Consider the following 18,242-nt stretch of genomic DNA (forward strand, 5'->3'; position numbering starts at 1 on the left):
TACCTCCCTCTCACCTGCTTGTGTCCCTTCTCACCAGGAGTCCCCTCATTTCCACCAGGATGAATGGTGCGAACAAGAAAACGAGCCCCTTTGGTCCAGCGGCACTGTAATCAAAGACGGCTCCTTTAATGATGGGTTTGAACATGACGAGACTCCTCCCAATGACGTCACCACACTGCTAGCAACAAATGCGGGGCGGAATCAGGAAGTCGGCGGACGGCGTTTCCCCGGAGGACGAGAGCAGCGTTAGAGAGCAGAGAAGAGGAGAGGAGCGAAACTTTGCGAAGGAGGACGAGACAGTAGAAGATCTCCGCGGTGATACCAGCAAGCCCGGAGGCCAACGTCACCACGAGGCGCCCGCCACGCTCCCGCCGGAGGAGCGTGGCTTTAACAGGTACGGGGCAGAGTGGCGGGTTGGGTGGGGCGATACAGCCTGCCTGCTACCGAACACTAGTGTAAAAATTCTGTGTACAGTTTGCCAAAGAACCCGTCCCTTTCACGAGCACTCTGAGCACTTATTGAGTTTGTAGATAACACTCCTCCACTGGGTTTCCTTCATCCCCGGTCCTTACCCTAAAAGCTCCCGGTCACCCTTCTAATACCCCTACTTGTCTCTTTCTCTCCTGGTTGCCGGACGGAGTGGAGAACCTGTTGTCATCTGTGCTCCCGGAGAACGAGCCATTCCCAACCCGTGGTTTCTATCCCGGTATCAAGACTGACAAGCCGGAAACGGAAGTCCTATATAAAAATAAAGCCTTCTTTGAGATCCCTACTTAAGGCCTCTGACTCCCTTCCTTCTACCCCTTCCACCCCATTACAAGTGTTTGCCAAGTCCAGGGGAGAGTTGGACTTCTAGCCCTTCCCCCCTAACCTGACTCACAGGCGAGCCTGCTCAAAAATGATTGAGGAGGGAAGAACGTTAAAAGTTAGACCAACGCATTCTTCATGCCACAAATCCATGACGAATGGCAGCAATTTATTTCCTATGCTCTGTGCTTTTTTATGCATGCAGTCTCAATGATTCATCATTCATGTTGCCACAGAAAGCAGCTGCTACTCAACCCTAACTTGATCTGTGTTACCCCTGGACCGGCCCTTACTGGTCTCGTTTTATTAGGGTGTACACATGGTGACGTTAAGGCTAGCACCTGGAAGCTTTGAGAACTGACCAACCAGGCCCCCTGCCTGCCTGTTGTGGTCTGCCATCTGTCTTACTGCGGCCGAACCTGAGTACTTCACATGTCTTTAAAAAGACCATTTACTTAACAAGGCTTTGTTGTTCTTTTGCCCCTTCTTGGAGCCCCTGCAGCTACACACTTTCATGGAAAACAGCTAGCGAGCGAGCACTCTGCCCCTAATAAACAAAGGTAATTCATTTAATTTGTCTAATTCACATGTGAGTGCTTTTTTGTTGGGAATACAGTGGCAAACGCGAGACTGCTCCATACATTGTTCGCTGTATAATTACAGATCCATTCTAATGAATGAAATCCTTGTTTAAATCGTTATGTGCCCTGCAGTGTAAATCGTGTTGTATTTAACGTGCAACAAGTGTCTCAAGTCTGGCAATTTATATACTTTGTTTGTGGAAAGAAATGTGTAACGATTAAAACAATCATTAAAAGCCTTCAGTTTCCACCTACATACATTTTATTTCACAAATCGTTCTATAGATTTGTCTGACTACGGTATGTTTTGTGAAGTATTCTTTGATTTTTTTTTAATTGGGAGTTTCTTTTCCACCCGTTGGTTTGTGCATATTTGCCATTGATTACATGGTTGGTTTCCTTCGAATGTAGTTAGAATAATCAATTGCATTCCCTGTGCAATATGCATTGGTTAGCCCGCTCATTTGATTCCCTGAACGACAAGCCTCCTCTGTTTGCTCTTAGCAGTTGTATCCTGTTTGCGTAGGCCACCCCTTCTGTGATTTTCCCCCAGTCACATTACAGTATCGCTTCTGTTTTTTCAGAACTTTAAATATTCGGATTTTCCTTAGCTGTACATTTTGATTGCAACGATATCAGGCCTAAAAATGTATGTCATGATATGATCAAGGAATGCATGGTCACTCACTTGTGTTGCACGAAGTTCTGTGAAATAACGTCTTACCATATGTGACGGTTAATTGTGTTGGCATACATTTCTTGCATTCTTAAATTGATTTGAATGTAAACGTGTAAATGCATGTGCTTTTGTGTACAGATATGCATGCGTGTAGTAAATAAAATATGAGTGTCTGTGCTGATAGAATATTCCCACCTGGTTAGGTCACTAGGTAGGTAGAATGTATGTCCAGCACAGCAGTAGACATATGTTCGTGACAGAAGTGTCATGCCAAACCATTGGGAACAGTGACTTAACAAGCACATATTCTACGTCATGCCGGGTACTCCTCCCCCCCCACCTTTGAGACCCCTGAACTTTTATTTCATGGTGGATCTTTAGGATTTATTTTGGTATCTGATCAGGGCATTGGAGTCACCCCTTGGAGAATGTGTTAATTTCCCTATGCATCAGTTGTATCATGTGCCCTTTTTGGTGTGACTGGTGTTATTCGCATTCGCTTCCTTGAAAGTGCGTAGTTTAGGACAGTTGTCAATAGATAACAAAATAAAGCATCACAGAATGGCATGTTATCTGTATGCAAGCCCCATACACAGGTCTTGTCTGCTTAATTGGCTAAACAATGCGTTTTATTGTTATTTGAATTTTACTCATTTGAGCACCCCTCAATGTGTGCCCTGCACATTAGCAGCCCCTCCCCATTCATGTTGGAAACTGCTTGTGTAGTCAAATATCATATCAGAAATGACACTCATTTGAGCAACCAGAAACTCTTAGAAGATCTTAACACTGCTGCTGATGAGCAGCAGAAATGGAAGGGCAATGGTGGAACTGCTGTTATGAGACAGATGTGCATTTTAAAGATGCTCAGCGCCACCTGTTCAGCTGCACCCGGACTCAGAGCACGTACCAAGAGGTCAGACACCTGTAAAAGTTCTGTTACCAGGGCAACAACAGTTCCTGGGGGCCCGGGATGGGGCACAGGCAGGAAATTGAACATCCTGCCACAGCCTAAGTTGGACACCTGTAGTTGGGTGGCAGAAACAATTATTGAGATGCTGGCTGATCCCTGGAAATTTATCAAATTAATGCTGCATCATTAGAGTCTCTAGGCTCTCTCTCTTCTTCGTGGGGGCCAATCAAACAAGCTGAGAGGCCTCAGCGTGGAACTCAGCAGCTATCATTTTTAGGTCTCGCCTGGCGTAAGTAGCACGCATGCGTTGCACTCACCATGCGAGGACCTTTTGGAATCAATACGGTTTCCAAAGCGTGCACTCGGAGACGGACAAAAGATGACAGAAGATGTGCAGGCGAGGACTAGATGCTTCACTGGTGGCATGACACACAGGGGACTTTTTTTAATGTAGACAGACTTCTGCTCTCTCTGTGCACATCTGGAAGTGATTTACCGTCCAAGCTCTGTTTTTCTTTCATTTGCCCGTTTAACCATTCCCTTTATTTATTTCGCCACATGCCCACCCCTTTTTCTTATGCCTCTCTTTCGGTCTCTGCTGCAGGCGGGGCCTGAGGCCCAGAGCCCGGTGTGTGTCTGCGCACCTGGGCGTGTGTGCTGCTGGCGGCGGGCATTGTGACAGTGGTGCCCCTGGGCATCGGTGACCACCAGCAGGGCCCAGGCGCTGCACCTGGGAGTACACAGGCCCGGCATGGAGATCGCCTGGTGCCCACACGCGCTGCAGCTAGCTATTACTGAGACAATCAATTTAGCAACCTACACAGAATAAATTACTTTGGAAACAGTTGCTTCCATAAAGAACATTGAATGTAAACTCAAAATATGCAATTAGATAGCTTTGCACATATTTCAAACAATAACCATCTCTAGAGTAAAACACGATCATTATTAAACCAACCTAGGTGTTTTGAACCCATTCTGATAAGTGATAAAAAAAAACCTCAAGTCTAATAATGGAATTTTCTGTTGGCTTAAACAGCAGGACTAGCTTTCTGACACGTGACTTGGGCCAATGGCAGCTAAGAACTCGTATTATCTCCTCGCACGTTCTGGCTAAATTGGAGTTATTTACCTAGAGCAAAGAAAAACAACAAAATCAGTATGTGTTTAAATTGCAATAATAGCATTTAAATGCATAAAAACCCACGTTTTAAAACATACAAACAAAAACACCACGAGATTCCAAGAAATGGGAAACCATTCTAAACCAACATATCCACGAAAGTCCTGTTGAGAAGCATCTATTGCAGAAAACACAAACATTCAGATGGCCCCAGCTTTTAAACAGTTGTATAACACTCAATACTAGTATATAAATTATAACTTTGCCCCATATATTTTTCATCTCACACCATCTCCAGAGTTTAAAAGTGACTGCAATGTTTTGTCTTGTGTTTAAAAAACTGCATACCAGTCGCTGTGATTATTAAAGCACTCCAAGTGTTGAGATGGTATGAAAATACACGCTGACACAGCGAGGGGTGACCAACACAAATGCACCACTTCATCAAAAGGTTAAATACCATGACGTAAAAACAAATGCTTTGGGGTTGGGTAAATTAAGGAACCAGTCACAGCCGTGAAGAATTGAAAACACAGCGCCAAAGCCTTGTCTGAAGTGACGTAAGGCGCCAAATGACATTCCGCATCATACTACTAGTGGGCGTTGGTTTATTTTCTTTCTCAGTTTTTCTCAGCGATGATGTGGGTGTACCATACAGCAAATCACTTACATTATCTATTTGTGCAGTGATTGATTTCTATATTTAATTTTTAAATATGTGGTCAACTTGCTTTCATTTACACACGTACAAAGAAAGTGAAATAATACATTAAATCAAAACTAAGTAGTTCAAGTTTTATAACCTTTCCATATGGAAATTCTCTACAGTTAAAGTGAAAGATACATATTTTAGAATGGCCACCACCGTGCTTTTAGCTCCTTAGGTTTCAATTGACTATAACATATGACATGATGTTCCTATTAATTCATGCCTAAACATGTTTGAGATTAGTTAGATTGGTAGTGGAAGGTTACCGTACAGGGCACGCAAAGTTGCTGATTTTGATGTAATGAATAATCATGCTCTGAAGAACAATGCTACAGGGTACCTTTCTTAGAACACACATTGTGGCTGACGTGAATAAACTGAAAGGCAGAGCTAAGCGATAGCAAGGAACACTGCCATTGTTCGTGCCGAGCTGGTTAAAAAATAAAACAAGCATGTAACATTAAGCCATGAAACGATTCTATTTCCAGAAATGTTTGCCCGCGTAGTAACGTTGATGCGTCACAACAGTTTGTGCCTATAAGTGGAGCCTTTTTTTGTCACATCTTATATTCCAGTGTGGCAGAAGGTCTCAGGTACTTACTTGTAAAACAAGCGGCAGGGAAAACGTTCGCTTTCACTTCCGCTTGAAAAACAAAGAAGCCCGCGAGTGGTGAGCACGCCACTTTGAGCCATGTGCTTTCAATTATTGCGCCCGTGTCTGGGCACGATAATTGAAACCACATGGCCTATTGGTGTCAATTACGCGCACAAAGCGCGTAATAGACACCAATAGGCTATGGGCGGAGCAATGCGCCCGCCTTTGGCCAATTGTGAGCAGTATTTTATAAAAAGACGCTCGCAAAGGCCAATGGGGTAGCACAAAATGAAAAGCACACGCATGAACGTGTGCAATTCCTAGATCAGTGCTAAAACCCCGTTTTTCAATGACTAAAGATCTCGCGCTGCACGAGCACTGCTGCGCACTGCAACGGAGGCGCGAGACCTAAAAAGGCCTCCTGGGGCGAAAGAAGATTCACTGTCACCACCGCCAAACATTGGAACACACTCCCCCTTCACATTAAAACCATCCCTACTCTGTTCTCATTCCGTAAACACTTAAAAAACCTGGTTATTCAATCAATAAATCACCACTCCCCCAGTCTTTCTCAACTCAGCTGTCCAGAGCGCCGAGACTCTTCCCTTGTCCACTCCTCTTCCCACCCCTTCTCAGTCCCTTCATTTTCTCACTCCCCCTCTCTTCACCCCCTCTCTCTCCTAACTTTTAATATTCATTTTCCCCTTAATTTTATCTCTCTGTTTCTTTGCCCCCTTAGCCCTGTTGAATGCATTATCATACTGTAACTCTTTTTCGCTTAATTTTTAATTTTATCTCATTATGTTCACCATCCTTGTAAAGCGCTCTGATACTCTTGGGTCCAGTAGCGCTATATAAAACCTTTGAAATAAATAAATAAATAAATAAAATACATTACTCCTTAAGGTGAAATTGCACTTTTTTGGTTCTTCTTACATTGCATTTAAGGAATCGCAAAATTTGCGATTCCTTAAATGCAATTGCAAAATAAGGAATCGCAAATTTTGCGATTCCTTATTTTGCATGCACATTGGCTACATACATGCCATTTAGCACAAATGCGTTCGCAAACGCCGGAATTCTGCTAATTTCGGCGTTTGCGAACACATTTGAACTTGATACATATGGCCCTAATTCTTTCACTCGCAGACCTCGCCCGGAAGTTTGTTAGTCATTGTAAATTGCTGTGTTTGATATTGCGTTCTTGCCCTCTATGTTTTTTCTAACTCCTCTTGCCTGCTGTGTTTGATACTGTGTCCTGCTATTTCTGTAACGTTCTATTTTGTAACATTTCTCTCATGTAACGTAACTAGTTCTATTGTACAGCGCTCTGACACCTTCGGGTAAAGTCCGCGCTTTATAAAAACGCATTAAATAAATTAAATAAAATAAAAATACCTTCTAATTTACTATTAGAAAATGGCCACTGGCCATCTTCAAATTGTAAATTTATAATAAAGTATACAAAAAATGTCCATCTCTATCTCAGCAGGCACAGACAGGCATCTTGGGAGGCTTTTTGTTATTCCAAGATGGCTGCACAAAGGAATGCATTCATAGGCAGCCATTTTGGAATGGTTTTTGCCATAAGCCAAAACACAAAGCCTTCCAACATGACCTCTCCTGCTTATATACCCATGCATGCCCTGACACCTGCAGCCATTTTGCATTTTTTAGTTTTTAATACTTCGTCAATTTACCGCTCTAAGATGGCCGACGGCGATTCCTAAACTGTAAACTATTAATAAACTATTAGCAATGCCAAAGCGTACAAGCATTGGTAAAGCCAATAGCTGTACACGTGAGACAGGTTGGTTTAGCCAATGCTGATGTTTAAGGCAGTGACGGAGGTGTCAAACCATCATCACCGTGCGTGTCAGCAGAAATCTTAAAAGAAAGGGCGGAGCTAACGCTGCCCCCTCTCCCCCCACCCCCCCGCCGGCCGCCATCTTTGGACAGTATTCGTTGGTTTTGATGGTACCAAGCCCGCAGAATGCCTCTCTACTGCTCAGCCGTTAACTGCAAGAACCAGTACCAGGCGGCCGGCAAAGACGGCGGAGGGAGGCCGTTCACCTTCCACAAGTAAGTGAGTGGGAAGGGTCGGAGGCTCGAGGGAGGAGCTAGGAGACCCAGGAGCGAGCAGGACCGCCCTGGAAGGCGGGGCTAGAAGAAAACACGCACTCTCCTCCCTCGGGAGAGGTGTTAGGTGCCACTTAACGGGCCGCTCCAAAACCAGTCAGGGCTTGTTGCGGGGGTACAAGTTGGGTCCTTCCTGACGAGCTGGATTTTAAAATCTCAGTCATTGCTCTTTTAGCCTCCACACGTCTAAAGGTAAAAGTGAGTGAGGTGTCCGCTACAATAGGAGTCCAATTCTTCAAACAGGTCTTACTGGAGCCCTGTGTGGGGTCAGGTGTTTATCACGCCATCCCCGCCCGCATAGCTGCCAAGGTTTCAGATTGCTCAGTAATTCTGAGTGACAGTTCAACGGGTATGAGTGACACTTTCTCTTGTGGGAAATCAAGCAATGAAGATGAGGGAAATATATAAATATTAGAACTTACGCCGATTTGAACATAGCTGCCAAGGTTTCAGATTGCAACGTGTGACATTTTCAGAATTTCAGTGAAATCATGAGTGACATTTCAACGACTATGAGTGACACTTTCTCGCGAAAAAAATCATGCAATGAAGACGAGGAAAACTTCTAAATATCAGAAATTACAGTCATTTGAGCAACAAGAAACTCCAAGAAGGTCTTGAAACTGCTGCAGACCACCAGAAATTGAAGGGCGCTAACCTTAATGTCCCCTCCTGTAACCTGATTGTACTGTAAACAAATGCTTAACCATGATATTAAACAAGTCTTTTAGTATTTCAGTAGCAGTACTTTATTAAAGTACTGTGTACATATGCTGACACGCACGGTTAAATACTAAAATACTTGACCGATGCTAGATTGTCATTTGCATAAAATAAATATTATACTTTTAAAATCCATATGTATATAATATGTAGATCAAGCACAACACCTGCCCCACTAGTTAGACACATGCTGGTGCCCTGGCAAAATCAACAATTCTGGGGAAGGGGCCGAGGCCAGGCCCAGGCTGGGGGACATATGGGGAAAACATTGTACCTGGCAGGCTGGATATCTGTTGCTGGGGGCTGCAATGAAGCCTCGGCCTCTGGCTCCTTCCTAATGATGCTGCAGTTGGAGCATGCATCATCACTTCAGGGTCTCCTTGTAATAATCGCGCTGCTATTGATTAGCAACTGGACCCCTGGGACTCTCTCACGGGTCTCTCAGACCGTCCCAGCCCCAAAAGGATGTGTGATAAGAGGAGCCTCAAGTCAACATAGGTGCCAGTTAGTGTGCTGCCAGGTGGGCAACACTGAATAGTACACAACATATTGACAGCCAGTAGCAGGGCCCGCTCCCCTGCCAGCTTCTGCCTGCAAAATCTGGAGTGAGAGATAGCAGGATGAGAGGCCTGAGGGATCTGACGCAACTAGTGAGGATACCCAGCCCCCCGCCCCTTGTGGGGGACAGGATGAGAGCAGAGCGCCCTGGCAAAACGCACCGCCCGTGTCACTGATGATAAACCCCCTCAGTACGTACATGATTACTTGCACCATAATTTGTATAAATTAAGCAGTGTGTAAATGATATGTAATGTGACATCACAATCAACTTAAACATGTAATTAGTTAAGAGTATCAGACTGATATAGCCACAGAATCATTCCCTTATAATTTTGTATAAGCTGAAATAAGTTAACTGGAACCAGAGTGGGTCACGGCTAGTGCTTTCAATGACGGTGCCCAACATAAACCTCGGCAAGATGACGAGACAGTGCAGCCCTGCCTGCACTGTCTGAAATAAATGAAAGGATCAGGTCTTGCAGTTTTTGGTAGCTTGTGGAGTAGAACACACAGGCTCCACTATCCGAGGCGGATGACCCGGCGATGCCACAGCCTGAGCCGGCAAACAAGTTAATTATTCATGTTTGCCGGCTCAGGCTGTGGCATCGCCGGGTCATCCGCCTCGGACAGTGGAGCCCGTGTGTTCTACTGCACAGGCTACCAAAAACTGCAAGACCTGATCCCTTCATTTAGCCCGCTACTAGGGGCTAAATGAAAGATGCGCGGATGGGACTGTCTGTTGCATCAACCATCTAAGCCACGTGCTGCACACTCTGTGTGAGACTCGGTCTCTGTGTGACAATATGAAGACATCAACATTACTTCTACTACTAAAAGGCTGCCTGGCCTAGTACTTACTTACTTGTTCAACTTCTGGCTGTAGTCAGACTCTCAATCCAGGCAGGCATTAGACTCTGAGCGCGAGTCATGGCGAGTTCGGTCCCGGCGGCCTCGGTGATTCGACTGCACCTTGTCGCGGCTGCACAGAATAGCAGTGCAGCTATCCCCGCAGTGACCAAGGCCTCTCTCATGCATGGGCATGATTAATGAGAGAGTCAGCGTGCGTCTATGCTGCCGTCCGTTCCAACGCCAGGTTATGCGCGGATGCACAACGACACAGCAGAGTACAACTCCACAATTGAATCCCCCGCCACGTAATCCTGACCGACCTCACTTCCTTCCTGTTCCAGGAAGTGAGATCACATCTCCCCCGCGGCGCAAGTCGGCCAATAGTGTACGTAACCACTGCAGGCAGGCCCCACCCCGGGTCCAAGTATTGGGCACACACTGAGGAGTCAGAGTAACTCGCTTTCACTTTTGACAGCCCTCGTGGCGCCGCGGTCGGAAATTTGATTGCCGCCAGGAAGAGCAGGGCTAAGATCGATTATAACATTGTAGCACTCGTCTCAGCCAGCGCACAAAATCATTAACTGTTTACTTACTCTGCTCATGCTGGCAAGTCTGCGGGGACATGCAGAGCCGGCGCTGAAGTTTCACAGGTGCTGCCGTGAGCGCTAGCTGGCTGGTACAGCAGAATGAGACACCATTAAAATGCGTGACAATGCATTTCAGTGCGGTGATGCGGAACACCACACTGAAATGCGTTAGCGTCACACATGATGCGTGATACTTGGCAGGCATGTTTGAGAAACAGGAAACTCTTAACAACGTCTTAAAACTGCTGCAAAGCACCAGAAATGGAAGAGCTTGACATCAGGGTTTTAAGTGGGATGAAAAAAGTGGGGTCTCTAAAAAAGGACATGCATGGCCTATGTGATTAAGCGTATGGCTTAAACACAAACTACATTTCTTCACTAGCAGCACTTTGCTGAAAGAATTACTACTAAAACAATTTTATTGGCAGCTTATATCGCACTCCACAACTGGGGCAGAAATATGCAAGGTGCAATCACAACAGAAAGCCTCGTCTTGAAGCAATGCTCACATTGGGAAAAAGATTCCCTCTTAACTACTATGGCCTTTAAACTCTTCCCGGGAAAACGAAAGAATGAATGAACATGTCAAGTTCACTGGGCTTTAAAGACACTCTTATTCACAATTGAACTCAGCTAGGACACGTACGGATGCCACCAGCTGGAAACGATAGTGCTCTTGCAAATCCCCTTGACATAAAAGAACAATTTACTGCCAAAACCGAAAACCGTGGGCAGGGTAATAAAATGGGGGAAACCTATTTGTAAAAGGCAATAGGGCTCAGTCTATTAGAATACTAGCCAACAAAAAGTTACCAATCACTGGAGTCAAGTGGCCTTAATTTCACTTGCTCGAGGTGTTTAAAATATGTTCTAATGTAGAGGTGCTGAATTAAAACAATAAAACAGTGTGCTTTAAAAAAAAACAAGCACAAGCAAAGGGGGCAGGACAGCAAGCACAAGCAACGAGGGGGCAGCAGAGCAAGCACAAGCAACGAGGGGGCAGGAGAGCAAGCACAAGCAACGAGGGGGCAGGAGAGCAAGCACAAGCAACGAGGGGGCAGGACAGCAAGCACAAGCAACGAGGGGGCAGGACAGCAAGCACAAGCAACGAGGGGGCAGGACAGCAAGCACAAGCAACGAGGGGGCAGGAGAGCAAGCACAAACAACGAGGGGGCAGGACAGCACATACAGAGCCAGCCACACACACACACAGAGCCAGCCACACACACACACATAGAGCCAAACACACACACACACACAGAGCCAGACACACACACACAGCCAGACACATAAACAGAGCCAGACACACACACAGAGCCAGACACACACACAGAGCCAGAAACACACACACAGAGCCAGACACACACACACAGAGCCAGATACACACACAGAGCCCCACACACTCGACGCATTCACTACAGGAGATGTCAGATAGACAGCACCGTGTGCAGTAACCACCTCTCCCTTCATCAGAGTCCCCAGAGACGCCGCACCTTGTTGTTGTACTCCTCAACGAAGCTACCCAGGGCCAGCCAGAAGCGCTTGTCGGGACGGATGCTCCAATTCATGGCATAGACAGTCCACGGTGCCTCATACTTGTAGATGTCCTTCTGTTTCCCGTGCAGGGACATTGTGAGCTCTTAGGCCACCAGCTAGGCCCCTTTATCTCGGAAAGGGCGACTGGGAGGCCTGTTCGGTTGATAACTCCGGGGTGGGGCGACAGACGCGATCTCCAAATGTCGCAAGCACCGTAAGGTTGGGCGACTGTTTGACACACAATGGGAAAGACAGCAGAGACCGTAAAGCGCGTGAATACATACAGCAGAGAAGAACGAAAACCGAACCACTTGCGCTGGAGCTTCAGTGTGCGGTGAGCTCTGAGACTTTCTAGTCACGCGCATGCGTACGGGCAGGTTGGGGCGTTTCCACGGTTACCTGCCCCAAGCTGTGGGTGTTACCGCAACCAGCTTTAGGTGCAGGTAAAACTAAACCTGTTGGGTCATGCCCCTCTTTCCACAGGGACTATGTTAGAATTAGCTACAGCCAACCTTGTGCAGTGCAGTTTAACATGTCGTGCTACAACCAAAACACAATACGTTTACATCATCGAGCGCTGCCTGGGGGGCGAAGCCCGAGGAGAAGCCCGGGGACAAACAGCTCAAGAAAAAACAAGAGAGGAGCGCTGCTCACGCTGCCTGCACGCGCCAGTCGGCCCTCTGATTGGTTAATAAGGACACTAACCAGAGAGCTGACTTGGGCGTGCAGGCAGCGTGATGAGGGGCTGTTCTCTCCCGATGACGTCAGGGAGAGAAAGAACAGCAAAAACACACCCCTCTATCCCAAAAAGACAGGGCTTGAACGGAGTGATGCCCCTCTCCTCCAATGGCTGGCCTCCGTTTAGGAAGCCAGCCAATGGAGAAGAGGGGCGGGTTCAAGCCCCCATACTGTAAAACATAAAATCTCGGCTGCGCGACACTGCTGCGCAGTGTATGCTAGGCCGAGACCTAAAAAGCACTATGATGCAGCCTGCGTTGGCTGCATCATACCACTTTCTTTGGTCCCGTTGTCTTTTCCCACCTGTGGTGTCCATTCCTTCCCACCCTCCCTTTATCCGTGTTACCCACCCCCACCTGCCTTTAAAAGAAAAGTGCTATGATATGACCAGCGCCGACCATGAACTAGCACTTTTTTTTAACAACTTGTAACCATGCTGCACAGCATCTATGCTGGTCTACAACATGGCTAAAAGACATTGGCAAAGTCAATAGCTATCTCCCTTCATACATATTAGGTTTGCTTTAAGATGCAATTGGTGGGGTTGGCAGAGGGACCCCTGGGGCTCAGGCTTGCAGTGCATACATCTAAGAAAGTGACTCTGCTTTCGCATACACAGAGCCATGTGCCACAGACTGGCTGACCTCTGAGTGAACCGACCGTCCATCCCTGGCAGCCTCTAAAACAAAGGTGTCTGACCCCAATGAATGTCTCAGACTCCTCGCGCGCTTGGAGCCCGGTTTGCACACGTTCTCTGAGAAGTGACTAGAGACCACTGCGGCCTCCTGCCTCACCTCCTGAGATAATGCATACGACCTGTTGGATACCGCAACAAGCTAGTGCTTTTTATTTTTTGCACATTTATGTAGCGCGAACTCGACCCGAAGGTATAAGAGCACTTTACATGAGCACCACTTTCATTACAGATGGACACATTAATTTTTCAGGCACAGGGAGATTAAGTGATTTGCTCCGAATGGCAGGATGTTTGAGCGTCCCTGCCCAGACTCGAACCCGGTTCCCTAACTTTAGAGTCGGCCACTCTAGCCGTTAAACCACACCTTCTCTGCCACCCATGTACCTGACGCCTGCGTGACGGCCCGTGTCCCAGCTCTTCTGGCACTCCATGGAATACACATGCAGCATTTTTGTCCATCCATTTCTCTCCAGCCCCCGTCTCCATGCCTGGCTCTCTCTGTTTGCGTTTCCAACCCTAAGCCAGTTATTATAATGCGAAAAAGTCTGTCTCAGAGGTGGGGGAAATGTGACGGAATGAGTGCGGCGGGGGGCTCTGAAAGAAGCGCAGTCCTCTCACGGGCCGCCGTCCCGTGGCCCCCAGAGGCCTTTCTCGCCAAACACCGTCAGAAATTACGGGAATGCCTGTATAAAGCCTGGCACGCGACATCCCTCCTGCGCAGGACAACACCCTGCAGTCCGACCACAAAGCTCAGCGGGATGGTGCATTTGCTGCAAAAATAAACGAAGCATTTACACTGCGTAGCTTTCCATCATTGCGGGGCCAGCACAGAGTGTCTCCCTCTCTCTCACGCTGTCACTTTCTCACGCTCTCTCTCACACTCGCACGCAGTCACTCTTCTTCTCTTGTCTATAAGTGACACGGTAATAATGTTATTGAAAATAATTTTGGGGATATGTCTTCCCCTTGCCGTTCCCTGTATTCGATAATATTCCTTAGAGGAGGTTGGTAATACTTTATTGCTGATAGGCCGCACGGCTATTGCGCCCAACTCTTTAACAAGTGGTCTCTGGTCCCACAACCCCGCCAAGATGCCCACTGCCACACCAAGACCAGAGATCCGGGCAGAAGAAGGGTGCAGGCGCCGAGGCTGGGGACATGGAGCTGCGCCAGAGCCAGCGTGCTCGCCGCATCGGAGTCTGAGGAGAGACCGAGGGAGCGGGGTCCAGGGAGCAGCGGGCAGCGGAGACGTTGGGGCACCGAGGACGGAGCAGTTGACTGAGCCCGGGCACCATGAGCTCGCCCTTCCCTCTGCCCCGGCCGCTGCGGCGCTCCGTCAGCCTGGCCCCTGCTCGCACCGTGCGCCTGGTGGTGCTGGGGCAGAGCGCCGTAGGAAAGAAAGGTAACTCGCTGCCTGCCAGCTGCGTGCCTTCATTGTGTGTGTGTTGAGCCAAGGCAGCATGGCCGCTGGAGAGGGAGGGAGGGGTGGGGGCCGAGGGAGCGACGGAGGAGAGCTGCGGCAGAGGGAGCGGGGGGGGCGAGAGCGCGACGGAGGAGGGCAGAGGGAAGGGGCGGAGGCGAGCGGAGCCAAGCAGCTCCTGAAAGCAGAAGGGAAGGGAGGCGAGCAGCTCCGGAAACAACACCACGTTTCTCCGAGGCGAGGCGGAAATGCCTCGGAGAAACACAAGGCCATTTTCGGATTCGGGGGCGTGTTTTTTTGCTGAGTGACGGATGACGTCACTGATTAAAAAATGCAAAAAACCCACGACCCCGAATCTGCTCAAGCCGGGGCCAGAACCGAGTGACGCCCCTCTCCTCCAATGGCTGGCCAGCATTTATGAGGCCAGCCAATGGAGAAGAGGGGCGGGTTCAAGCCCCCATACAACACAACATAAAATCTTCGGCTCCGCCCACTGCTTACGCAGTGCGACGGTAGCCTCAACCTAAAAAGAACTATCCAGGGTTTGGTTTAGCCTAGAAAAGTAACGAATTGTCTTTTGTCTCATTTTATGCACTCAACTATTGTCGTAATGGTGGCCTCATTTATACCCCCCAAAAAAGAGTATTTTAAATAAAAGATTGTCAAACCTCGGTCCGAGAGTGCGGCAAGTTCGTCTCAGAAAGGCTCAAATGCTATTGTCACTCAGTCTAGGGACTGTTAAACGGCTGGTATGCAGAGTGTAACATCATCCGCTCAAGAAAATCAGGAAGGCTGCAGCAGAAGTGAGTGCGTGTCTGTTTTGCTGACGAAAGCCAAGCAGAATGTGAAAGCAGTTATGGCTAAAAAAATGCTTTCATTTGTCGAACCGTAAGTAGCAGATTATAAAACGTTTTGTTTTCTAAATGCCAGTCTTTTCCGAAAATGGAGAGGGCCACTGCTGGGTGTGGTGCGTACCGCATATGCTGCAAAGGTAATGCAGCTATTCAAGGGTTATTGCTAAAAAAGGAACTATGGGAAGTATTTTCAGTAATGATAAACAGCCGAAAATTCGAAGTCATTTTAGGATGAAGTGTCACGCAATAACAATCTGTACAATAATGCCCCTCAAAAGGTAATCATTTAAACTTAACCTGCAGAGTCTTCACTGGGGATGGTGTCCGTGATGTTTCCGACTGAAAAAACACAGGAGCATTATTTCAGGGCCTCTCTCCCACGCTGCGGCCGCTGCAAAAGGGACACTCGCCGTGACTTCTCTCTCGGCAATAATTTAAATGGGCATGGCCCGGGGATCAGAAACTTTTAACATAACTCCTGACAGCACACTGAGGCCCAGGCCGGTGCGAGGAGTGCGCAGCGCTGAAGCTCTTCTTTGCGGGCCGAACACCATGTTTGCAGCTCCACCTCAAACCTTAGCCAGCCACCTTAATCCTCCCACAACTGCAACTTTCCGCTCTGGCAGTAGAACGTGACCTCCCTCCACCGGCAGTGCCAATATGTCTCACAAAACTGGACTGGTCCGTCCTGGATATCTAGGAAGTAAAGCCATGATTGGGCAATAACTCTGGCGTGACATCAGGCTGTTTGATAGACGCACAGCGCCGTGAGAATGAACAAATGAAACATTGGAGCAACGCAGCAGCTTTAGCTCAACTACGTGCCCCAAGCCTACTGGACCAACTGTTTTACATGCCACCAACGGCGCGCTGCCAGCTACCACAATAGCCCATATCTGTTTTAGGCAGCGACAGCTGAGCCACTTTACAGATTATGCGTGACAATGCATTTCAGTGCGGTGATGCGGAGCACCACACTGAAAGGCGTTAGTATCACGCCTAATGCGTGATACTTGGCAGGACTGCGCCCATTCGTGATACCATAAGTTAGATCTACTCTTTTCAGGGAGTGCGGATCATAATGCAGACACATGGGGAGGCATCATGTGCTCCTCCTAGGAGCTCCTGTGCTGAAGGGTCGGGTGCATCGGCCACAGATATCTATAGAAAACAGTGGTGGAAGTGGGCAGGATCGCAAGGGCACGGCATGCCCCTAGTTCTTTTATTAAAACAATCCCGTTCCCCTACTTTTTCTTTTCAAAACTGTGTCCCAGGACGGCAGAAATAGCAAAGGCATTCAAATGAGGCTCGGCTTGCTTTCGTGGACGGGCAGAGAAGGAAAAGGACTTTGTCTCTTCCTTACTGCCCAGCAATGACACGGACAATGTCCTCTCATTTTCTGTGCTGGCAGCTGCCCCCCCCCCCTTCCTATCTCTTTTTGTCTTGCTCCTCACTTACTGAAAACCTTGACTTTAAGAAACGGTTCACAACCTCTCTTTCCTTCTTTCATTTAGTTGCTTCCCTGTGAAATGGATCCAAAAAAGAAAAACACTCTTGCGGGAAATGCCCTTTTTCTGACATTTTTCTATTCCAAAGTGCAGCCTCGGGATGAAGAGAAATAAAAGGTTTTAAATATGAAAAATAAATACATAACTACATAAAGCAAGACAGAGTGGTTGCAAAGTGGCCAGATTGGTTTTATTCACACCCAAACGCATCAGCCTCACTTTAAAGACTTTGCAGTGAAGCCTACTTTTGTTTTCTCATCTTTCTTTGAACAGCATTGTTGTCCCCAGGTGGGGAAGTGTACCATTCCTGGAGGTATTGCAATACCTGGTTGATGGGTGGATTGGAAAACAAAATGTGTACCATGGCTCTGTGTTTATGGATGTGGTCTTTTAAAACCATACTGCTTACGTTTTGTAAGGATATAAGCAATGGACATTGAAATGGTTCCCTTCAGGGCCCTGTAGTCATGTCCTTAACTTTTCAGGTAAATCCACTCCCTGATTTCTAAATATATCGGGGTGGTTACCAGGGCAACCATCTCTGTTGCCAGGGGACTGTCATAAGGACACTGTTGCACCGTCCTCGATTGGGAAGTCAGCAGATGATTCTTAAATAGACTAGGTGGAGACACTTTGGGGAGAGGTCAGGTATATAAAGTCTTTTACACATAGCACTTTAAATTGTAGCAGATGTATTTCAATGACACTGTGATAACCAAGATATGGTGGGGGTATGGAAATATGCAATTAAGACCACAACGTTGTTTTTTTAAAATAACTCTCATACTGTTTAAAGTAGCATAACCAATTACCCTTTTTAGGTCTTGGGGGCGGAACCAGTCAGAGCTCTCACTCATCATATCGCGACAGCCTCGCAGAACATGTATCATCTATGGCGCACCAAAGTCAAGCCCATCTACGACTGAACGACACCAGAGGTCAGGACCCTCAGAGTCAGCTCATTGGCATTATTTCTCTATCGAGCGAAAGGATATAGCAACCCTCTTACCTAATGCCCAGGCCTAGGATCTATTGGGGTCTTCAAAACAGTGGACCATGATATCATCCTCGACTGAGAAAAGGACACCGGCCTGCAGGCTTGCGCTCTGGATTGGATGAAGTCCCTCCTATCAGATCTATAGCAATCAGTACGTCTTTCTCTATTGTGCTTGATGCAGCGCTACTCCAAAAATATTTTCTGAAACCATATCACTTATCCCTGA

General features: G+C 47.4%; 1 protein-coding gene across 6 annotated transcripts in view; it reads left to right on the top strand.

Moving 5' to 3' along the window:
- Positions 1-7,339: 7,339 nt before the first annotated feature.
- The window catches only part of LOC144792652 (uncharacterized), a 546,052-nt gene continuing 535,149 nt past the window's right edge, over positions 7,340-18,242 (top strand). For all 6 annotated transcript variants that reach the window (XR_013602588.1, XM_078667796.1, XM_078667797.1 and 3 more), the window contains exon 1: positions 7,340-7,489. Coding sequence is in view for 5 of the 6 variants with exons in the window: in XM_078667796.1 (XP_078523922.1) it covers positions 7,401-7,489 (89 nt within the window). In the remaining variant the exon portion in view is untranslated. The remainder of the gene's footprint in view (positions 7,490-18,242) is intronic.

Source organism: Lissotriton helveticus, chromosome 11 (genome assembly GCF_964261635.1).
Source record: "Lissotriton helveticus chromosome 11, aLisHel1.1, whole genome shotgun sequence".
Taxonomy (NCBI): domain Eukaryota; kingdom Metazoa; phylum Chordata; class Amphibia; order Caudata; family Salamandridae; genus Lissotriton; species Lissotriton helveticus.